The 21,917-nt window shown below is 55.4% G+C and overlaps 10 protein-coding genes across 10 annotated transcripts; 4 read left to right on the top strand and 6 right to left on the bottom strand.

Moving 5' to 3' along the window:
• Positions 1–901: 901 nt before the first annotated feature.
• Positions 902–3,245, top strand: GLRG_05210 (glycosyl hydrolase family 15; the record flags this gene model as incomplete). Its single annotated transcript, XM_008095895.1, has 7 exons — positions 902–1,199; positions 1,310–1,330; positions 1,391–1,591; positions 1,644–1,791; positions 1,842–1,915; positions 1,966–2,097; positions 2,158–3,245. 7 exons carry the CDS (start codon positions 902–904, stop codon positions 3,243–3,245), a joined length of 1,962 nt encoding a protein of 653 aa, XP_008094086.1.
• A 154-nt stretch (positions 3,246–3,399) lies between these two features.
• On the bottom strand, positions 3,400–4,290 carry GLRG_05209 (nicotinamide riboside kinase 1; the record flags this gene model as incomplete). The annotated part of the gene is made up of 3 exons (XM_008095894.1): positions 3,400–3,933; positions 3,995–4,100; positions 4,151–4,290. 3 exons carry the CDS (start codon positions 4,288–4,290, stop codon positions 3,400–3,402), a joined length of 780 nt encoding a protein of 259 aa, XP_008094085.1.
• A 577-nt stretch (positions 4,291–4,867) lies between these two features.
• GLRG_05208 (peptidyl-tRNA hydrolase PTH2) lies at positions 4,868–5,645 on the top strand (the record flags this gene model as incomplete). The annotated part of the gene is made up of 2 exons (XM_008095893.1): positions 4,868–5,249; positions 5,320–5,645. 2 exons carry the CDS (start codon positions 4,868–4,870, stop codon positions 5,643–5,645), a joined length of 708 nt encoding a protein of 235 aa, XP_008094084.1.
• A 480-nt stretch (positions 5,646–6,125) lies between these two features.
• On the bottom strand, positions 6,126–7,838 carry GLRG_05207 (BING4CT domain-containing protein; the record flags this gene model as incomplete). The annotated part of the gene is made up of 2 exons (XM_008095892.1): positions 6,126–7,097; positions 7,146–7,838. The coding sequence occupies 2 exons, from the start codon at positions 7,836–7,838 to the stop codon at positions 6,126–6,128; spliced, it is 1,665 nt and encodes a 554-aa protein (XP_008094083.1).
• A 423-nt stretch (positions 7,839–8,261) lies between these two features.
• GLRG_05206 (AARP2CN domain-containing protein) lies at positions 8,262–10,775 on the top strand (the record flags this gene model as incomplete). The annotated part of the gene is made up of 2 exons (XM_008095891.1): positions 8,262–8,355; positions 8,443–10,775. 2 exons carry the CDS (start codon positions 8,262–8,264, stop codon positions 10,773–10,775), a joined length of 2,427 nt encoding a protein of 808 aa, XP_008094082.1.
• A 257-nt stretch (positions 10,776–11,032) lies between these two features.
• Positions 11,033–12,052, bottom strand: GLRG_05205 (urease accessory protein UreG; the record flags this gene model as incomplete). Its single annotated transcript, XM_008095890.1, has 2 exons — positions 11,033–11,672; positions 11,865–12,052. 2 exons carry the CDS (start codon positions 12,050–12,052, stop codon positions 11,033–11,035), a joined length of 828 nt encoding a protein of 275 aa, XP_008094081.1.
• A 544-nt stretch (positions 12,053–12,596) lies between these two features.
• On the bottom strand, positions 12,597–13,202 carry GLRG_05204 (protein phosphatase inhibitor; the record flags this gene model as incomplete). The annotated part of the gene is made up of 2 exons (XM_008095889.1): positions 12,597–12,940; positions 13,010–13,202. The coding sequence occupies 2 exons, from the start codon at positions 13,200–13,202 to the stop codon at positions 12,597–12,599; spliced, it is 537 nt and encodes a 178-aa protein (XP_008094080.1).
• Positions 13,203–13,991: 789 nt separating this feature from the next.
• GLRG_05203 (uncharacterized protein) lies at positions 13,992–16,187 on the bottom strand (the record flags this gene model as incomplete). Its single annotated transcript, XM_008095888.1, has 2 exons — positions 13,992–15,619; positions 15,671–16,187. The coding sequence occupies 2 exons, from the start codon at positions 16,185–16,187 to the stop codon at positions 13,992–13,994; spliced, it is 2,145 nt and encodes a 714-aa protein (XP_008094079.1).
• A 345-nt stretch (positions 16,188–16,532) lies between these two features.
• On the top strand, positions 16,533–17,368 carry GLRG_05202 (uncharacterized protein; the record flags this gene model as incomplete). The annotated part of the gene is made up of 3 exons (XM_008095887.1): positions 16,533–16,571; positions 16,730–16,827; positions 16,921–17,368. The coding sequence occupies 3 exons, from the start codon at positions 16,533–16,535 to the stop codon at positions 17,366–17,368; spliced, it is 585 nt and encodes a 194-aa protein (XP_008094078.1).
• Positions 17,369–17,829: 461 nt separating this feature from the next.
• On the bottom strand, positions 17,830–21,431 carry GLRG_05201 (HECT-domain-containing protein; the record flags this gene model as incomplete). The annotated part of the gene is made up of 2 exons (XM_008095886.1): positions 17,830–18,755; positions 18,803–21,431. 2 exons carry the CDS (start codon positions 21,429–21,431, stop codon positions 17,830–17,832), a joined length of 3,555 nt encoding a protein of 1,184 aa, XP_008094077.1.
• Positions 21,432–21,917: the final 486 nt, after the last annotated feature.

The following is a 21,917-nucleotide window of genomic DNA, read 5'->3' as shown; positions in this document are numbered from 1 at the left end:
TATCATCGGCAAGCCCGTGCTATTCGTCTACTTCCTAGTAAAATAAATTGAAAGCTACTCAAACGGAATGACGATTAACGTCAGGAGCCCTGATTCACCCAAAGCCTCCAAGAACTGCTCGTGAACGACTACTACAATGCCACCCGTTCCTTTCCCCATTTCCAAATTGTACTAGTGTAGGCCAGCTAGACAAACACTGTCCTGTTCTAGCCCGCATTTAGTCTCCGGCCATATTGGACGTGTCTTGGTCATTTGATCAGCTTAAGCCGCAGGCTTGAGAGTGCGGGGAATGCAACAACAAGCAACCCCGACCTTGAGACGCCCCTCGACACCGCCAATAACACCTACAGTTCCTTGCGGATAGGACCGAACGACCAGGTAGTGTGATCTACTGTGCCGACGACATAACACAACCCCTGTCACTAGCCTTGGCCTTTGACAGAGCTGACTTGCCCAAAAGACGACTTGACTGAACCACGGCGGCCAGTACGGCACTGCTTGAGCAGGGGTCAGCACCATCCCCTGTCTTCGCGGCATCGCTGATCATCCCCCGAGCGGCAATCGCCGGCACTGGTGTCCAGCTATTACTGGGAGGAAGACCAATCGTGACTTGGGAGTTCCAATAGGGCAGGCAGAAGGAACATCGCAACAGGACTGGAGAATTTGCGGAACCAGTTCGAGCGATTCGACAAGGGTTATACTACGGTTGAGCCGACATAGCCCCAGTTCCAGGGCGTGACGAGGGGCATCTTGGACACCGGGGGACTGATGCAGGCTAACTTAACCACTCGGTGATACTCTCGCATTCGGGCCTTCGAGGCACATCGTCGAGGCACATCATAACAAGTCATCTTGGATAGCCGCCCCATTCTCAGGCCTTTTCACGGATATATAAGCCATCATGGTTTACCTTCAGCATTTTATGTCCGGGGCACTGGCTTTCAACACCACCGAGCGTCTTACACAGCCCATCATGAAGCTGTTCACCTCCGCCCTTCTGCTCGGCTCGTTTGCCACCCAGACGATCTTGGGCTATCCGGGTGCTCAGATGGTCAAGAGAGATGTTGACTCCTTCGTTGCCACTCAGACTCCTATCGCCCTTCAACAGTTGCTCTGCAATATCGGACCGAATGGTTGCCATGCACAGGGCGTGAGCTCCGGCATTGTTATTGCTTCTCCAGACAAGGTAGACCCTCCGTGTAAGTCAGCCTTCTCTCTGTGTATCAGATCAACACCAAGAGTCTGTTTGGGTGTTCATCAAAGGACATTAGCATTATCAGATCGAAATTTTTTTGCTGACATGTAGCAGACTTTTACACCTGGACCAGAGGTATTTCCCAATAACAAGAAAGTTCTTCCGAGGTTTATAACAGAAACTAAAGAGAATTAGACGCTGGTCTTGTTTTCAAGGCTGTTGTAGACATATTCACAAACAGCTACGATTCGAACCTCCAGACCAACATTCAGAACTACATCGCCTCCCAGGCCCGTCTCCAGGGGGTTTCGAACCCTTCAGGGGGCCTTGGCGATGGTCAGGGTCTTGGCGAGCCCAAATTCGAGGTCGACTTGAGGCCGTACACCGGTGATTGGGGTAAGACAGACAGTTATTCTTGAATTCTACTTTGTTCTAATAGCCTATTCAGGACGGCCTCAAAGAGACGGCCCGGCGTTGCGGGCGATCGCCATCATTGGTTACGCCAAATGGCTGGTGGCCAACGGCTACTCCTCCACGGCTTCATCTGTTTTATGGCCCGTAATCCGCAACGACTTGAACTACGTAGCCCAGTACTGGTAAGAAACCTGATGGCTTATGTTGATATGAATCTCTAACAAGCTGCTAGGAACCAGACCGGCTTCGATCTCTGGGAAGAGGTCCGGGGAAGCTCGTTCTTCACTGTCGCTAGCCAGCACCGTGGTACGTATTCCTGAGGCCCGGTGACGCACAAGTCTAACCATGCATTGTAGCACTTGTGGAGGGCAGTGCACTAGCTCGCTCGTTGGGCCAGTCTTGCAATGCTTGCGATGCGGTTGCACCCCAGGTTCTCTGCTTCTTGGGCAGATTTTGGGACCCCGCCGGTAACTTCATGGTCGCCAATAGTGAGTGAACAATCTACAGTATATCCCAAAAGAAGCTACGGAAAATAACACTTCGAAAAGTCAACGGAAACGGAAGATCTGGCCGTGATGCCAACGTCATTCTTGCCTCAATTCACAATTTCGATGCGGCCGCGGCTTGTGACACAGCAACCTTCCAGCCCTGCAGTGACAAGGCTCTAGCCAGCCATAAAGTCGTCGTGGACTCCTTCCGCACGATCTATGCCATCAATAGTGGCATTGCGCAATCTGCAGCCATCGCGGTGGGAAGATATCCCGAGGACAGCTACTACGGTGGCAACCCTTGGTATCTCAATACCCTCGCCGCAGCCGAGCAACTCTACGACGCCCTCTATGTCTGGAAGCAACAAGGCTCCATAACCGTCACTCAGACATCCCTTGCTTTCTTTCGTGACCGTCTTGGCTCCGTCGCTCCTGGGACATACGCTTCCAGCTCGTCGACCTACACGTCTCTCATCAACGCTGTGAGCGCCTACGCCGACGGTTTCATGAACATCGTCGCCACCTATGCCCAGACAAACGGCTCGCTTGCGGAGCAGTTCTCGCGCAGCAATGGTCAGCCCCTGTCGGCTGACGACCTGACTTGGTCCTACGCCGCGTTCCTCACCGCTGCTCAGCGCCGTGCCAACGTTATCCCGAAGGGTTGGGTGGGTTCGGCGACCTCTGTCCCGGGAACGTGCCAGGCTACCTCCATCGCCGGGTCCTACTCCAGCGCCACAGTGGCCTCGTTTCCAGCTAATCAGACGCCCCAGACCGGCGTGCCTACTACTACGCGCGATACTGCGACCCCAACTGCAACTGGCTGCCCCATTGCGAGTTCTGTGCTCGTCACCTTCAATGCTCGCGTTGTGACGCAATTCGGACAGACTATCAAGATTGTTGGTAACATCCCTTCACTTGGGAATTGGAACCCAAGCAATGCTGTTACTTTGAGCGCTTCTGGATATACCTCTGCGAACCCAGTCTGGTCTGTCACCGTTCAGCTGCCGGCCGGCCAGCCCATTCAGTACAAGTATATCAACGTCGCCAGCAACGGTACACCTACTTGGGAGAACGACCCCAACCGTAGCTACACTGTTCCATCATCTTGTGCCACCTCAACTACCAGGTCTGATTCTTGGCAAGGCTAGATCTTTCAGAAGGTTAAAAGGTTTCTAAGACCAACAATATTTACCTTGTTAAGCTTCATTTTGATGGCAGCTTCAGTGGAAATGGGCAAAGCACATATCACGTATTCTCTGCACATATATACTGCACTATTTAGTTGGCTTTATGCGTGAATCCTCAAGGCTGCTCGGAAGCCCGCTTCTCTAACTCCTTGATGATGGTGTCGACAGTCCATTCCAAAGTGGTCTCCATATCGATGTCGAGTCCCTTGCCGACCTGCGCCTTGATGTTCTTCTCCCTGAGGACTTCTTGGCTCAATTCGCCTTCCACGTTGCCATCCTTGAAGAGCCACGCATGGGATTCTACATAGTTGGGCCAGACAATTGTGTCCACATATCCAGGGGGGTCTTGCCAGAAGCCCTCTAGAGTGACATAACCGTCACGTGCTTCGCGACGTTGGGTCGCCTTGGCACGGCTCACGAGAAGAAACAACTTAATATCGATAAGCCTCATTGTGGACTCCATCTCCTTGCAGTAGAGCAGGAACCCATCGAATAGACACACGCTGAGCTTGCCTTCGGTGAAGATGGCGTGCCCCGGGTTTCCAGGTTGAAGCCAGGCCTCGACCTTTGCCTTGACGGCCGAGATCTTGGCGTCAGAGACGGGGCATTTGCCGACGGAGTTTTGATCTTCCTTGGAGTCTACAAAGGGCTGGCAGGGCTTCATGTAAGTGGCGGGATGACAAATAGCATAGATAGTGATGGCGGCGTACCGGGAACGTTCCATTCTCACGGATGTGAGTGAGGGAATTCTCCATGTCTGGGATGGAAATTGCTTCCGGGCAGTCCCAATCCACGAGGCCATTTTTCGTCGGCAGCCTGGGGAAGTGGTGAGTGACTATCGTGTATAATCGGATGAGTACACTCACTCAGACTCTGCCTTGTAGAAGTCGTCTTCATGCAATATGAAAGTGTTTGGAAAGATGTCTCTAAGCAGGCGAGCCAGTGTAGTCTTTCCGCTGGAAGAGCAGCCGCTCAGCCCGACAACCACAGCGTTCTTATTCGCCATCTTGATAGGTCCCCGCGATGAATACCTAATAAGTGTTTTTGTGAGCGAAGAGGTTCTTCGTTGTTTGGCAATAGGAAGTAGTCCTAATGACACTGCGGTGATACCTTTAATAATTATGTTACTTATCCTGTCCGAGAAACGTGTTATGGCCAAGACGTTGGCAAACGGGAGATAGGCAGAGCCAAGTCCTCATCTGAGATTCTCATACAACTTGGCTCAGATCTCACCCAGGTTGATAGCGAACCCCCCACCACTTACCCCTCCCTGGTTCAGAGGTCAAATGGTGGAGACGAAGTCCACTAAAGGACCCCCGGCAACAGCGGTCCAGGAAGGTTTCAGCCACATACAAAAGGGCAAGGCAGGCCAGGCAAGCCCCTAACGTGCGTCATTTGGCGGTTCCACTCGCGAGCAAAGAAGCAGGCAAACCCGACATCTTGAAAAATCCCATTCCCACAAGTTCACCCTAACTTGCCCGAGCTGCCGTATCTTAACGTGTCGCCGTTGTATAGTCACCCTCGACTCTTCCTCTCTCGTCCAGCCTAAAGCCTCACTAATACTTGAAGAGACATTTCCCACAATGGCTTCCGAGGCAGTCGTCATCTCGACTTCCATTGTCGCCCTGATGACTGGCTTCATACTCGGCGTATACTCGATCCGCGGCTACCTCATCTCCCCAGAGCTGCGCGCCGAAGCCCGCGCCAACACGGACGACCCCGTCGAGAGCGATGAGTCCGACATTGACGAGGACGATACCGTCCTTGACCACGCGCCGAACTGGGCTAATGGCGAGGCCGCTGACCGCCGTGACGGCCTACGCCAGCGCAACATTGCATCCTCCGAAAAGACCGCCTCCTCCAAGACCTCCAAGAAGCCCAACCCAAGCGCCGCGCCGCTCGCCGACTCTAACGAGGAATGCAAGCTTGTACTCGTCGTCCGGACGGATCTGGGCATGACTAAGGGTATGTTTATTCCCCGCGCAGCTTCCAATTCACCAGGAAATGCCTCTCAACTAACACACCGTCACTACAGGCAAGATGGCAGCGCAAGCATCCCACGCGACCCTTGCATGCTATAAGTCTCTCTCGCGCGCTGCGGCCAAGGACCCCTCGTCCTCCGCGGCCAATATCCTCAAACGCTGGGAGCGCCTCGGCCAGGCCAAGATCGCGGTGCAGATCAAGGACCAGGACGAGATGCTCGAGCTCATGGGCAAGGCGCGCAGCCTGGGCGTCACCTCCGAGGTCATCGCCGACGCCGGCCGAACGCAGATTGAGGCCGGCAGCCTGACGGTGCTCGGCGTCGGCCCCGCCCCCCGGAGCCTCGTTGACCAGATTACGGGCCATCTGAAGCTGTTGTAGAGATGGAACGGGTGTGGCGTGTTTGCGGTCGGCGTGGGTATGGATGAATCGTATTGAAACATAGAACTCTATTGGAACATACACGAAAAGGAGCATAATGGCATGGCGTACGGTACATAAAAGTAGGCGATGGACTTGAGCCTGTATTTTTCTTTGCATATTGACATGGATGATGTCCTCAATGATGATAGAAGGACAACACTGACAAAGTTCCTAGTCGATATTTGTTGGTATGAAACTGTGCTGCAAGCCCCTTGGAAGAGAACGTTCAAAGATAAGCCATAACATCACAGGGAGGTAGCAGACAGTTCATAAGCCACCCTTTCCATGCTTTTGGGCCAAGTCCGGGAGTATCAGAAGGACCCTCAGCTTTGGGTATCCATGGTCACTAAGGGTGAAAATGCCTAAACGCCTCTTACATGCAACAAACTCCCCGGTCCACCTTTTAGTCAACTTTTACAGTATATGCCGTGCCGCAAACTAGTCCTTGCGCGCGAATCTGGACAGCGCCGGGCCGAGGTCAGCCTCGACCTCCTGGTTCTTCTTCTTCTTCTCCTTATGCTGCTTTTCCCAGATCTCATCGATCTTCATCCTCTTCTCGTCGATGATATTCTTCTTCCTCTGCTTGCGCAGGTACTTCTTCAGCGCGCCGTTCTTGCCCCTCGCGCGCTTCTTGATCTCTTCCTCGATCGAGAGCGGCTTCGCGTCGAGGTCCTTGTCGGCCTGACGCTGCTTGTCTGACCGCAGGTCAATGTTGCCGATGAAGTTGGGATCCAGGGCAATCATCTCGGGCTGCAGCTTGTTCAAAAGACCCTTGACCTCGGCCTCCTGTCTCTGCTTGGCCGACTCGAAGGGGTTGACCTCGAGAGCGTCGAAGTTGGCCTCTCCAGCGCCGGGGACGATGATGGACGAGAAACCTTCGTCGTGACCCATGCCAAGAACATCCTCAAAAGGACACCATCTCACCCGCTCGATGCGCTTGCCCTCACCGCCCCATGCCATGTATGGGCTCTGCACCTTCTGCTGGACGGGCTCGTTCTTGTTGAAGAGGTCCTTCCAGACGCTCGTTTGCGTGCCCCATCCGACGGCCGTAAGACCCGAGTCGGAGATGGCTACCGAGGACGCGGGTTGCCTCGTGAAGTACTGGTTCACCTCCTTGAACATTCTTATGTCCCAGACCGCCATCTTGCAGTCCTGGCCTGTCGAAACCATGTACCGACCCTCCCTGTCAACAGCTAATGACCTCACAGGTCCTCTATGGGCCAGGAGCTTAACAAGGGGGTCAGTCTGGTTCGGTGACCATAGTGTTACTGTGCCGTTCTGGTGTCCGACATGGAAGACGGCGTTCCAGGGGTTCTGGGTCATGGCTGTCGGGGGGCCAAGCTTGGTAGGGATCTCGGAGACGATGTTACCGGTCGAAACGTCCTGATACTTGAGGAAACCAGTCGATGCCTGCGTTTGTTAGAATGACCCAAAATCGTGTGCACTATGAGCACTCACCACCGTGCCCAAGAGGAAGTGATAGGGGAGGAACTCCATATGCGTAACCTCCATGTGTTTCCTCAAGCAGTGGATTTCCACACCGTTATGGTCGTAAATGTAGACATATTTCTTCTGCGCAACAGCGAAGAACTGGTTGTTGTGCAGCCACCTCGCATCCCTGATCGTCTCGCCAAGCTGGATCTCGCACCCCAGTTTGCCTTCCCTCCAGTCGAACGTCGCAAGATGACCTTTCCGTCCCGCCAGCAGCAATTCTCTGCCGTTGCGGGTGTACTCGCCAACGTATGGGCCGAGCTCCTCCAGCTTCAGCTCGAAGCGCTTCTGCGCCGTTGTGACAGCGACGCCTTCGACGATTTCATCTTGGCGGACCTTGTAGGTCCTCTCTAGTTCCGTTTCGGGTTCGAGGAAGCCGCCCGAGTTTTCGAGCAGAATCTCGGCATCCTTGGCCTTGATGGCCGCGTCGCGGTACTTGTTTTCGAGCCTCGAGAGGTTGGTGCGCAACTTCTTGTCCCGGATCGACTTGACGTTGATACTCTTGCCACGGCCGTACGACTTGTTCGCCTCCTTCAGCCTCCGGATTTTTTCCCGCTCCTCGCGCGGGATGAGATCGGTGCGCCTCTTCACCTGGACGGCGCCATTGGAGTGTGTGTTATTTCTGGATATCGTTTGCGTTTCGGGGGTATCGATCTCCATGGTGGGCGGCGCTGTCAGGTTGCTACCTTTCTGTCGTGACTACCGTCCCGAAATATCCTGGCGGAGCAAAAAAAAAGTTGACCGACCTACGAAATTTCACCCAGTTGTTATCGCCTAGGATGGACTGGTTATCGGTAACAGCCATACAATTGGCCGCCATGACTTTCTGGTGGGCCCTGCGGGGGGGTACGGTCTTAGCGATAAGAGATACGCAGTAGCCCACGCACGAAAAAAAAGATTTTGATAGGCAGGACCCCGCGATCGCAAAACCGCCGAGAAGAAAATACAGGGCCAAACTGCGCCAAAACTCGAGTTACCTCAACACCCCATCCTCGAATCCGACTAGCAAGGCCTTCGATCAACCTGGCTTCATTACCATTTCGATTTAAGGCTGGGGGAGACGGGAAACCGCCCGCCGCGACCATGAGTCACTCTCACAGACCGACCACCAAGGTCACTCACAAGCCCTTCAAGTCCAAGCATGCGACCAAGGGTGCGCTGAGGGATGCTGCCAAAGGTTCGCCCCCCAAATTTCTTACCGCCCATTCTTCAGACGAGTTGGCCAGTTACGGACACAGCATACTAATATTGCATCTCTCAACAGGCAGACTTCCCGGCGAAGAGCGCGGCCAGCGAAAGACGCCCCACCAGCAAGTCATGTCCAAGTTCGACAGACGAAACCAGGCCAAGCAGCGCCAGATTTCCAAGCGCAAGGAAAGATTGGAGGAGGTTTCGATATTTATTGGAAAGGATGGCGCCCCGCGAATTGTTGCTGTCGTGCCCTTGTGTCAAGATGGCGACGCCGCGGCCACTGTCAAGCAGCTCAACGACAGCGTGGACATTGAGGCCGAGGTCGAAGAAGCACCGTTCCGGGTCTCGGTTGACCGTTTCAAGCAGAAGGTCCAGTATATCCCCCTGAAGCGGGATCTGAATGCCGTTCTGGATGCTACACGAGTTGCGGACTTTGTGGTCGTCATGCTTTCGGCAGACGTCGAGGTCGACGAGTTGGGCGAGTTGATGCTGCGTGGTCTCGAGAGTCAGGGTTTGTCGACCCTGTTCACCGTCGTTTATGGCCTGGACAAGATTGAGCAGGCCAAACACAAGCAGTCAACACTTGGCTCCCTCAAGTCATACATCACCCACTTTCACCCTGAGCAGGAGAAGCTCTACCAACTGGAGAACAGGCAAGAGTGCGCGAACCTGATGCGTTCCATCTGCAACACGACGCCCAAGGGCGTTAGGTGGCGCGAAGACAGGAGTTGGCTCCTGGCCGAGGACATTAAGTTCCCTGATTCCGGACTTGGCTCCACGGTCATTACTGGTGTTGTGAGAGGGCGAGGCTTGAAGGCCAATCGTCTAGTTCAATTGGGCGACTATGGAACGTTCCAGGTTGAGAAGATCATAGCGGCCCCGTTGCCCAGGAAGCTGAAAAGAGGCGAGATGGCTGTTGAGGAGACCGAGACCGAGGAGATTCTTGATACCCCTGATGAGGACCAGGACGACCTGGCAGAGCTGGCGCCCGACGCCGCGATGGACGATGATGAAATGGAAGCCGACGGGCCTCCAGAGATCAAGAAGGGTGTTCTCCTCGACGACCACCACTACTTTGATGACAACTACTATGAGGCCGCGGAGGCCAAGACAAGAGTGCCCAAGGGAACCTCCAACTACCAAGCGGCGTGGTACCTTGGCGACGACGTGTCAGACTCCGGCTCTGACATGGAGGACTACGAGATGCAGGAAAACTCTGAGGAGGATGAAGCCCGTCCCGAGGACGGTCTTGAGGGCCAAGCGCCAAAGGAGCCCACCGAGGCGGCGCCTTCAGAATACGCCAAGTCCGAGAAGTTTATCGAACCAGATGAGGAGGAAGATGCCGCCGGCCTGGCAGCCTACCGCGCCAGAAAGTCCGACGAGGTCCAAGACGACAAGGAGTACCCTGATGAGATTGAGCTGCACCCCGGCGTTCTCGCACGTGAGCGCCTGCAAAGATACAGAGGTCTAAAGAGCTTGAGGACGAGTGAGTGGCTCGAGAGCGAAGACCGGGCCTACGAGCCCGAGGAGTGGCGCAAGCTCCTGCAGATCCGAGACTACCAGGCGTCCCGGTCCCGTGCCATGCGTGAAGCCCTCGTCGGTGGTGTTGCTCCCGGCACGAGAGTCCACGTCTACCTTAAGGGCGTCCCAGCGTCATTCGAGAAGTCGTACCAGCCTAGCAAGCCAGTCACTCTCTTCTCGCTGCTGCGCCATGAGCAGAAGAAGACGGCCATCAACTATCTCATCAACCTAAGCGCCGACTACCACCGGTCGATCAAGGCCAAGGAGGAGATCATCGTGCAGTGCGGCCCCCGCCGCTTCACCATCAACCCCATTTTCTCCCAGTCGGGCAACACGCCCAACAACGTCCACAAGTTCTGCAGGTATCTCCATCCCGGTCAATCTGCCGTGGCCACCTTCATGGGTCCTGTCACCTGGGGCGCCGTGCCGGTGCTTTTCTTTAAGCGCTCAACGCCTGTACCGGAGGGTTCCGAGGAGGCTGAGAAGGAGTCTACCCTTGGCCTGACGCTGGTCGGCACGGGCACGGCTCTGCCACCGTCAACCTCCCGCGTCATCGCTAAGCGAGTTGTCCTGACGGGTCACCCGTACCACATCCACAAGAAGATCGTCACCATCCGCTACATGTTCTTCAACCGAGAGGACGTCGAGTGGTTCAAGGCTCTGCCTCTGTGGACCAGGCGTGGCCGCAGCGGCTTCATCAAGGAGCCCCTCGGCACACACGGATACTTCAAAGCCACCTTTGACGCCCGCATCAACCCGCAGGACTCGGTTGGTGTCAGTCTCTACAAGCGCGTGTGGCCGCGCAACGCCATCCCCGTTCAGGGGTCTCTTCTCGAGCCTAGTGTCGCTGGCCAGGCCGAGGAGGGTGATGTGATGATGGATTAAACGGATACCAAAAAGCATTGCAAATGATGAGATGGAAACGCCAAAAAAGGAGGAGTTCCGATAGAAGATGGGAGAAAGCATAGATATATTAGCAGTAACGTCGGCTATAGATACAGGTCTGATGCCATCCTCCGGAGTTTTAAAAGGGATAAAAATGCCAACTTTTCTTCACTTTTTTTTGTCGCCCTCTCTCTCTTTTACACGGCCCAGTCGTGAACACGGGCCCGCGGTCCTCCCACTCCCACTCCGACTCCGGCTCAAGCCTTGAGGCTGTCCAGGCCCTCCGTCGGCCGCGGGCCGCCCGCCGCCCTGCGGTTCTCCTCGGCGCCGCTTGCCTTCCAGGCGCTCAGGATCAGGTTGACGATGTGGTCCACGGCGACGTTCTTCTTGACCTGGGCGAATACGGTCGGCCCGCCCTCGCGCATCTTGCGGGCGTCCCTCTCCATAACGCCTAGGTCGGCGCCGACGATCTCGGCAAGGTCCGTCTTGTTGACGACCAGCAGGTCACTCTGCGTGATGCCGGGGCCGCCCTTGCGCGGGATCTTGTCGCCACCCGAGACGTCAATGACGTAGATAATGTAGTCGGCGAGCTCGCGCGAGTAGTTGGCGGCCAGGTTGTCGCCGCCGGACTCGATGAGGAGCAGGTCGGCGTCGAACTCGCGGTGCAGGTCCTCGAGGGCGGCGAGGTTGGCCGAGATATCCTCGCGTACGGCGGCGTGCGGGCAGCCGCCCGTCTCGATGGCGCGGATGCGCGGCGCCGGAAGCGCCTTGTGGCGCGTGAGGAACTCAGCGTCCTCACGGGTGAAGATGTCGTTGGTCACGGCGGCGATGGAGTACTTCTCGCGCAGGGCGAGGCAGAGGGCGAGCATCAGAGCCGTCTTGCCGGAACCGACAGGGCTGATGGTGGGGGGCATGTCAGTCTGTGTTTTCTCTCTTTGTTTCCGACAAAACCTCTGATTCTGAGTCTTCCAATTGAGATTAAGCAGTTGAACTGGGCCCTCATCCCAGTTGGGATGTGGTGGCGCCGAGACGGGAATATGAGCGGTTTTCAAACCACCCGAGGCAGCTAAAAGCAAGGAAACAACTCACCCTCCGATACCAATGGTAAATGCGCGGTCACTCCAGTTCCTACCTTCGACAATGGGCATCTCTCGGCCGAGGTAGCTGCCGGGACCGTCGAGGACCTCATGAGAGTGACCGTGCTCCTGGGCGTTGAAGCCACCCTCGTGGGAGTGGGAGTGGCCGTGGGGCCCGTCGTGGGAGTGCTCGTGAGACATGTTGTGCTTGTGTGTAAACGGATCTTTTGCCGCACAGTGAATAGATGAGTATGTGAAGCTGTTGTCGAGTTGCTTCTAGACACTCAGATGCTATAGTTTTGAGTTGCAGCGAAGGGAGCTCGTTAAAACATGGAGGGGTTATGTCAGAGAGCAGCCCGTGGGATCGCGGGGTTTGACAGCTTATCGACGCGATAAGAGGTGGGACGCATCGCCCCTCCCCCACGGCCGCCGCCGGCGCATGGGGGATGCCAACACTCCCACGGGTTTGATCGCCACGAGTGATTACCAAATCCCACCATGACAGTGCACGATGCTTGGGGGTTCTAGAATTGCATCTTCCAGATGCCGAATTGCACCTATAAGTCTGCAGTGTCATACGAATAGTAATGTCGCCCGGGCATAACAAGCCACCTCTACCTCTGTGATTCCGGCATTCATCCTCGTTTCCCGCTACGCACATGCCAAGGGCTGTAAGCCCGTGTCGATAAACATAACCAAAATAATCCCCTTTCAACGCCAATGAATGCAAAGACAACCTTCTCATTCAAGCCTTAGCCCCAGAACCTTTACTCCCCTCGCCCGCCCCGTCCTTGGGCTTGGGCTGCTTCGGCACTCTCTCATATGCATTCGGGCTAGGCCTCCTTGTCTTCTTGTCCTTACTACTTCGACCACCCTGCCTGCCGTGTCTGGGGTCGTCGTGGCCATGGTCCCCGCAGTCGTGGTCATGATCCCGCTTGGTACCTTTGCCCTTGCCCTTGTGGTCGCCCGAGGGTATCCTCCGTCTGCCACCGTCGTCTGCTTCCGAGTCGGACGAGTCGGAGGATGAATCTGACGAGGACTCGTCGCTGGACTCGTCGACAGCCTTTGGGCGGTGGTAGATGCAGCAGACTATGGGGCCGACCAATCAGTTCAAGAAAAGGGAAAGGACTAATAAGAGCGAGCGCAATTGCGGCATACCTTTTGAGCTCTTGCGGCCCAGGCCCTCGTTGTCCACCACGTCCTCAGCCCAGCGCACCGATTGCCGTGACGGAGCATGCGCGCCCCTCAGCCGGAGGATCGCTTGCGTGCCCGTCCTGCTCTGCGTCTCCGTCTGCGTCTGGGAAAGGCCAGGCGCCAGGCGCTGTTGGGATCGTTCTTGTACGGCGGCCATCGCGATGATGTCTTGTATGTGATATGCAATCTTTTGCGCAGAGAAGGTTTGTTGGTGGGCTGTCGAGTGCAGAGCGCCCCCCTCTTAGAAAGCGGAGGCAAATTGTCACGCTGGTAAATACTCAAATCACAGCGGTTTGCCGAAAATTCTCGAACACTTAGTCCTGTGCAGCAGCCGGGGTACGCAGTGTACAGGTACGTAATCGGCGTTAGCTCAAACTGCTTCAAGTCCTCGGGATCTGTCAGACGGCAGGCAGATCGAATATATTCAGGGGTCGTACTAGGGGGTTGCTGATTTCTCAGTTGTAGCGGGAAGGAAAGGGTGGCATGCTTTTTGTTGTTTTTTGGAGGGGCGGGTTCTAGGCCGATAGTCACAGAACCAGGTACATTCCTTGTTACCCCACGTCATTCGCTGGTACCCACAGGCGTGACCGGACCGCCGATCCAGCGACAGCAAAGAGCCCAGCCATCTCAAAGAACGGTGGTGCTATCACAGGTTCCGGGTTCGGCCTATTCCTCTTACTTGCAACGGTCCGGGCCGGTCTAGCAACGGCCAAACTCCTTTAGAGATCGGTTTGCATGCAGGGCTAGTGACGCGCCGCGCATTTCACGTGTAAAGTGGTTTATACAAAAAGTTGATGTCATGGCTCTCTCGAGGCCGGATTGGCGTCGATGACGTCCCTAGTTCATATTTCACATACTAATATACTAACACAGAGTGTTTACATGATGATCATAGTTTTACATGGGGTTTGAATAGTATACAGAGTGTGGAGTTTGGTACAGACAGTTACGCGGCGGCCTCGGCGGCCTTCTTGGTGCCTCTGGCAGCCTTCTTCGCCCCCTTCATGCTCTTACGAGGACGGCTCTTGATGTCTTTCTTCGGCGACTTGTTGATCAACCACGCGTTCATCGGCAGGCGGGAGCCGACAAACCTGCCCTCGGGAGACCAGACCTCGACGACGGGCCAGTGCGGCTCGTCAGGCTTTGCGTCGGGCTTCTTCTCAACCTTGGGAAGAGACTGACTCTCCGCTGCCTTCTCCATCTTGGCAAAGGGGTCAGCCGGCTCGGTCTCGGTCTCGGCCTCAGCCATGGATTGCTCCGGAATGAACGGCGCACAGCCTGCGAAGAGGTTCTTGGTTCGCACCTGCGCCACGATCTCGACCCAACCGCAGCCCTCGATGAGAATGTCGATCGCCAGGACGCGCCAGGGCAGGTTCTCGACCTTCATGCCGCCGACCTCCTTGCGTGTGAGCGGACCGGCGCGCTCCTTTGTCACGTCGTAGCGCAGCTGGAACTTCCCGGCGAGCTTGATCTTGTCGGCGGTACCAGGCATAGCGATGTTCGGCACGCGGTGAGATTCTCTCTTCTGCTCCTGGAACTCGATAGCCTTCTCAGTGGCCGTTACATGTTCGGCAATGGGTGTGAAGTTGTAGGCGAGGAAGACCAGATCTGGGGTGCTGGGCGTGATGCGGATCAGGCTTCCCATGAGGAGGGACTGGCCAGGCTTGAGAGTGCGCTGCTCGGGCTTGATTCGGTTGTGCATAATGACATCTTGTCGGCGCTCCGGCTTGACGTAGTTTTCGAGATCCGATCGAGCGATTCCTGGGAGGTCAATGAGCTCTCCCTTGCCGTTGCCGAACGGAATCCGAATAGGGGAGGCCGTGGTGCCTGGGAGGGAAGACACCGTGGGCATCTCTGGAAAGTTGGTTTCGTTCCGGGCGGGCGGCAGCAGCGCATCCACGTCTAGGCGATCCGCCTCGTTCTCGAACGCGTCCCCTGTCAAGTACGTCGTGCCATCGCCGTCTTCCTCCTTTGCGAACATGGAGACCTCGACGTTGTGCTTAGAAGGGAGGCTGGCCGTCGTGCCCTTGGGGAACACAGACTCGAACAGTTGGCTCTTGCCAACGTTGACCTTCCCAACCATCCAGCCAGCGCCTCCACGCTCGTAAATCTCTTGCTTCAGAGGCTTGGTCCACCAGCCCCTCTGCGCGCTGACGCACTTAACATTGCCTAGTCTGATGAGCTGGCCGAACTTTCCCAGCGACCGGCGCAGCACTTCTCTCAGGTACGGCATAAGGGCGTCAACCTGCTCCTTCTTCGGCGCCAGCAGGTCTGACCTGGTAATGATAAAACTCATGTCAAACTTGCGGTCCTTGAAGTAACGGCCGGCTCTGTTTCTGCGGTTGCGGTGCTTCAGGTTGGCGTCGAGGACCTGGTGCAATTTCGGCATGAAAGACATGGGGAAGTCGGCGGCGTCGATGACATGGTAAATGTGATTGTTCTTGAAAGGTGACTCCTCGATCGTCTCGCGTAAGGAGTCGAGGGTGGGATGGTAGATCGGCTTTCCCGAGTGGTGGTGAACCAGTTTGTGGCATCGATCGCAGAGCGGTGCTCTTTTAGTCGGAGGGCGGGAAGCTATCTGTAAGTCAGTAACTACAACTCCCAATTCTAGCTATCGAGACATACCGAATCGGTCCGTGTCTAGCTCCTCGCCGTAGCGCAGCGTCTTTGGGTCCAAGCCTAGATGCGCAAGCTGCTCTTCACCCAGGTTCTTGAGAGCCTCGTCGACGACCTTATCCTCCTCGCGAAGCTCCTTCCCAGCATCGTTTTCGCTTGCGGGCTTAAGGAACTCCTTTACGGATTTCCTGCTCAGGTCGTAGTAACCAGCTTGCCCGGCGTGCGTCATTTGGGTCAGCGCGCCGCAGCCGCTGCACTGGAACGGGAGCTTCCTTATCGGGAGCTTTTTCGTCGATTCAGTCGTGGGAAGTGACGACGGTGCCTCAGCTGTTGCGTTGGCCTCGATATGTACGCACCGTCGTTGTCTATAGGGGAGTTTCCGATGCGCCTTGGCCGGCGCAAACGAGGGTCGCCCGGACGTGGCGCCGAGAGAGGGACATAGGTAGACCGGCACCTCGCCCAGCGCGGCTAGGTCGCCAATGCTCAGGGCGCTCCTAAGCCATCTTGACGATAGTGCGCGGTGCATCTTTGCACAAGGGGGGATGAACAAAAAAAAACCGAGGGAAGTAGGGCAGGAATGCGAAATTCTTGCAACTTTTTCCTCTCTTTTGCTTGGGGAGCTTTCCAAAATTTCAGATCTGCTGCGTTCAAAGCTTCCGTAGAGAGATAAGATAAGCACCCCCCTGGACTCGAGCTTGTTCAAGCCTATTAAACGGCGGACAAACCAACCCCCGACCCCCGAAAAAGCAAGGGTTGCGGGCAATTTTCAGCACTTCAACCACGCGATATACTGGCGGCATTCAGAAGTGGACTTTGAAGGTTTGGCAGTGATACCCTCCAGGTTGTGATATATCTGGACCTTTTCGACAAAATGGTTCGCGTAGGCCAAAGATGGCATGCTCTAAGAGCTGTAAGTTGCTCTACAAATGTTACCCTTCGTCTCAGTATCAGTCCGGATGCAGCTAACACTTGCCATTAGAAGGTACATAGCATTGCTCGAGAACAAACCCGGACGTAGCTCATGGGACAGCTTCAATTGACACAAGAGAAACCCACCAGATTCTAAAGATACGCTTCGGACCCGGCGCCGCAACACTCCCTCCCAATGTCACGAGAATACACATGGAATTCGCCAAGCGCGCAGAAAACGGTCACGTTGGCCCCAAGTCCGTCCACCCTTTCCCCATTACCCAACTCGCTGCCCTCTCAAGCGCAACATGCAGGAATATACAGACGACTGACCCGTTCTAAACATACAGAAAGTTCTGGCGTGAAATGCTTCCCCGTCTAAAGTACTACAATCCTGCCGTCCCTATGATTGTCAACCGCAAGGCCAACACCGAAGGCGCCGCCGTCATGTCCGTCTACTTCTCCGCCACCGACGCGCCCGTCGACCCGGCGACCCTCCCGCAGCCCCCCTCTTCGGCCATTGACAACAGCAAGGCCCAGCCTCCTCTCGAGGGCGTCGAGCGCGTCGTCAAGATCGATATGAAGGGCAAGCACTCCCAGGAGATCCTCGACCGGTTCCTCGCGGAGACCAAGGCCGAAGCCATCCTGCCGGGGCCCGAGGATGAGAGAGAGATGAAGGCCGCCGAGGAGCTTAGGATCAAGGGTGAGAAGGACCGCCAGCGAAACCTCAAGATCCGTGAGGAGGAAAACAAGGAGAAGGCTATGTTGGCCAGGGCGCGTGCTGAGGTTAGCTCGTAGTATGAGTGAGGGAAGACATGTACGAGGTGAGCGTGAGCGGAGATCAAAAAAGTGTATGAATATCCTGTACAAAATGTACCAAAAAAAATCTCTGCGTGAACGGCATATCACAGGGAAACCGACAGGCTTGGTTGGAAAGGTCCGATGAAGGTGCGTAGCGCAGCCGTAACAGCTGTGCCAACAGAGCAGAACGTTAAGATTGCGGGAGACTTTGTGGCGTAAAATGAAGTATTGTTCGTTATATATAGACTAGTTGAAGACTTGATGACCATCTGCATCCAAAAACAAACCCTCATTCCCCGCCCCCCGCTGCCCAACCAAAAACCAAACGCTCTGTGAGCCGGTATCAAGTTGACCGACAATCGTTGACACATGTTGATACCCGTATCAGACCAGTGAGGCCATTATCTTTATGTAAGTCCAATATTGATACTCCCCAAGTTCATTGACACATGAAACGTTTATTTTAACCCAAAGCCTTCGCTTTCGTGTACTGCGGTCCACAACATGCGTTCTAGCCTCTCCCTCGTCTCATAACGCCGCAATGCGAGCATGTTGAAGCAAGTTCGGGCGATAGGGTATCTATCCTCGTCGTCGCCCAAGCAGGTGATTTTGATCGGGAGGAGAGCTGCGCCTATGGCCGGTACTCTATCAGTGCCAGTGATAAAGGAGAGCAGTTTTCTCTGTTTGTCTGGGGAAGCATCCTTGAAGGTGTCCCAGAACCATCCCACGACGGGTTCCACGCCGTCGGGGTTTCTTGTTCCCCAATTGTCGTACTCGGCCACACCCCTTAGGGCATCCACATCAAGCGCCGTATCAGACCCTCGAACAAGTAACTCAATCTCTTCGGGCCGGAATAACGACAGGGCGTTGCCACCACAAACTGTGTAGAAGCCGCGCTTGAAGGGCTCGAACTGTCGAGCGACTGCCGTTTCGAGGAGATATCTAACGTGCAGACCGACGTATTCTCCCCTGTTTGCGTTGGTGACTGGTTTTGTCTCGCCTCCCGGACAAAGCGGGACTTGCATCACAGTCCCGTACTTTTCAACATCAACGACGAAGTCGAGTTGGAAGGTCGTCTCGACGTTGCCGTCGTACTCCAGAAGCTGTCTGAGGCCGGCCGCCAGTCGCGGTCGGTATTCTGCGAGATCTTCCAGGGTATAGTTCATGGTTGGACGAGGGTGTGCAGATGGCCCAGCCCAGGCTGTAGGGGCCGATGCCAGCAGCTTTCGGAAGGCGAACGGAGGCAACGCCACATCCAAGATGGTGGAGTTGTAAATGGCCAAACCAAGGACAACGCCGACAAGGAAGAACTGGTCAGATGTCTCAAAGGAGTTGGGATTAAAGTAGCAGAACTGGGAGTCTTCATCGTAGATAAACATGCCTACTGCTTTGTTAGGAGGTGTTTCAGGATCGACCGAGACCAATACGTACCATGCTCTGGATTGAACACCTCACGAACGAGGAGAAGAAACCATTCCTTTTTGAGGCCTCCTGCATCAAGGCCCTCCTCGCCCTTGAAAACAATGCGTAACCCCTTCTTGATGTCTTCGCTCCCGCTTCCGATGACTTCACTGACAGCCTTCAGACTGTCGTCTACCAAGCACTCCCGCCTAACGTCGAGTACCAGGAATTGGGTGATAGTCCTTCGCGTCATGATGCTGTCAAAGAAGGCGTCTCGCGCTTTGGTCATTTGTTGCCTACGCGCGTCGTGCTCCAATATCTGCGACTTGGCCCATATGCTCAGCAGAAACGGGTACTGGCAGAATGAGAACCTGCCCCGTTTCGACTCCCAAGCTTCAAACTCGGCCACCAGATCTGTATAGTCGATCATAGTGTTGTAAAAATCACTTGTTGGGATGATCTGCCCATGTGCTTGGATGCCGCCTCTATGGGTGCTGCTGCTCATGTTCCTCGACGTCTGATCCGGCCGTCGAATGTGAGTCATATTGTTTGCCGCAAACACTAGAGAAAGGACCCGCGCAGCCGCCCGGATCTGCCAGTCGTCATTGTACACCATCTTCTTCGGTTGCTCCCTTTGCTTTTTTGAGGTGCCACGCTGTGTACCTAGCGCAGCATGCAGCGAAGCTGTCGAGTGCCCAGCACTCATGCTCGGAATCAGCCCAGCCGTGATGTCCACTTTGACCTCGTGCTTCTTTTCGTTTTGGCGAATGAGTCTATACGTCAAGAATCCTGCCGCGAGGTCCTTGATCTTGATGAACCTTTGTTCCGAAAACCGAGCGAACCATGTGGTCAAATAGTTCTGACACGAACTAGACGAGTTGGAGATCAGGCCTAGAATTCGCTTGATGACGACGGAGTGCTGTCCAGACACAGGACCTGTTTTTAAGGTCGGTCTATCCGCTCTCAATGCCTCATCGCTTGCCAGCGACGGACGTCTATCGACGCTCCGCCTCCCCTGGAAAGTATTTGACTCGCCGTGGAGCAAGGGGTTGTCCAAAATTATGAGGAGGTACCTCAGGTCTTCCGGGTCGGTCATAGGACGGCCAGGTCGCTTGAGTAGTGTCTCGGTAGCCTTAAGCAAGGTCCTATGGGCGTGGTCCTGACCGAATAATAGCTGGGATTCCAAAGCTCGGAGTTCTGTGGCCGAAAGGGGCTCGGCCCCCGATTCTCGAGTCAACTCTTCATAGATGGACATCCAAGATTCAGCCGCGTTGATCACGGATCTGTACCACTCTACAACATCGTTCCATTCGACCTGTGGTGAGCGCGGCGTGATGAACGAAGGCACCTCCTCGGTCCGTTGTGATGCCGACCGCTTAGGGCGTACCCTATCCGGTCCTTGGTTGCCGGCCCACCACGTGCCATTCTCAGCGAAATCGCCGAGCAGCAAAAGCTTTGGATCGAGGTCACAGATGGGGGATTCGGTGTAGTGCTCTGCATGCTTCGCCTCAGGTTTAGCAACAGCGGGCCGCCGGGAAGTAGACTCGCTTCCTGATCGAGCAGGCATGGCAGATCGCCGAGACAAGAATGACGAGTTCACGCAATGAAATGAGCTGAAGCAGGTCGTGATATAGTCTTCTAGCGGTTTGAAGATCCTCTTCGGATAGTCAACATCCCAGTATGCGGGGTCCGTCGGCTGGGGCACACTGCCTTCTGTCGTGAGCTGCCGCATAGAGGGCCTTTCGGGATATGAAGATGAGAAGGATCTTGTCGTTGGGGGTACGCGAAGGGTCCCGGGGCGAAGCGTTGGCTGCTCGGGAAAGACGTATGTCGACCCGTTGCCCTGGCTTTTCTCTCGCTTGTGTTGTGGCACACCCGTAGTCCTCACGGTGCATGGTCGACCATTTTGTTCTCTCAAAATGCTGGAAGACGCATGCTTATCGACATTTTCGCAGCATTCATCTTCAGAGCTCGAAGACCTCCTAAGCGCCTTCAAAAGATGTGCGTGGATACATTGTCTAATCAGTCTTTTAGTCTGCTCGAGGGAAATGGGCCTGGCGTCGTATCGTTCGGCTGGGGGAGTCGGTTGTTTCTGAGGTGATGGTGAGTCTTGGGAGGGGCGCTGAAGCCACTTCGGGCCGCTGTTGGCTCTTGTGCCTTGCGTATCGGGATGGATATCGTTGATGGTTACACAGACGGTGCATTTGAAGACTTTCAGCTCTCGCGGCCAACGCACGAGTGACCCGCAAGTCATGCAGTTGCCTGTAGCAAAGTCCCTGCTGCCACCATTGGTACCTCCCCTTTTGTGTGTACTATTCCCCGGCGGCTTTGTCATGACTGGCGCATCGTCCTCTGAGTCGGTGTCAGGGGCAGCGCCGGTGCGCTTCTTCTTACTCGAGAACAGCGAGGGAAACGGGTGGCTCATGGAGCGCGAATGGGTCAGTCGGCGCGGGCGTCTTGGGTGAAAATCGGATTCGGAAGAGCTCGAGTCGGCTTGAAGGTGCGGACTATCCAAAATCGCATAGTCGGGCAGTCTTCCCAGTTGGCCAGGTGGTGCAGTGAGCGAAGGAGTGTGTACTCGGGTGATCAGGTCGGCGGATGTTTGACGGAGAACAGGAGGGCGATGAGGTGGAGCATGACGTTGCGACCATGGGGCCATCTTTGCGAGCGACGTCGTCTGATGTCTGCGACAACGGTGGTAGCAGGGGCATGGAAGCAGCTTCCTCAGCAAGCAGCGAATGGGCGTGGAGAATGGAATATATGATGCAGGAATGGCGAGATTAAGCTTTCTCAGAAGCGTGCTGCTGTGGCCGAGGAAGGCGGTTTGAAGCACGAAGGCGGTAATTATGATGAAAATGAGGGGGGAGGGAGCGGGTGGGAAGCGAAGGGAGACCTAAACTCTGGTGTATGCGTATGCGCCTGTGCCTGTGTCTTTGTCTTTGTCTCTCTTCCAACCCGCGTGCGAATGCAGGATGCCTCTAAGTCAAGGACAAGAGAGACAAGACAGCGCTGCAGGGGACAGTCTCACGATGCACGACGATGCGGGTATCGATGCACAAGGGGGACAACTCGAGATGTGGCGTTTGCAGGAATAAGCAGCAGCAGCAGCAGCAGTGGTCGGGTCTCGCTGCGAGGCCAAGGAACT

This window comes from Colletotrichum graminicola, assembly GCF_000149035.1.
Source record: "Colletotrichum graminicola M1.001 genomic scaffold supercont1.17, whole genome shotgun sequence".
NCBI classification, from domain to species: domain Eukaryota; kingdom Fungi; phylum Ascomycota; class Sordariomycetes; order Glomerellales; family Glomerellaceae; genus Colletotrichum; species Colletotrichum graminicola.
Note: the sequence above shows the minus strand (reverse complement) of the source record. Positions and strands in the feature narration are given on the sequence as shown.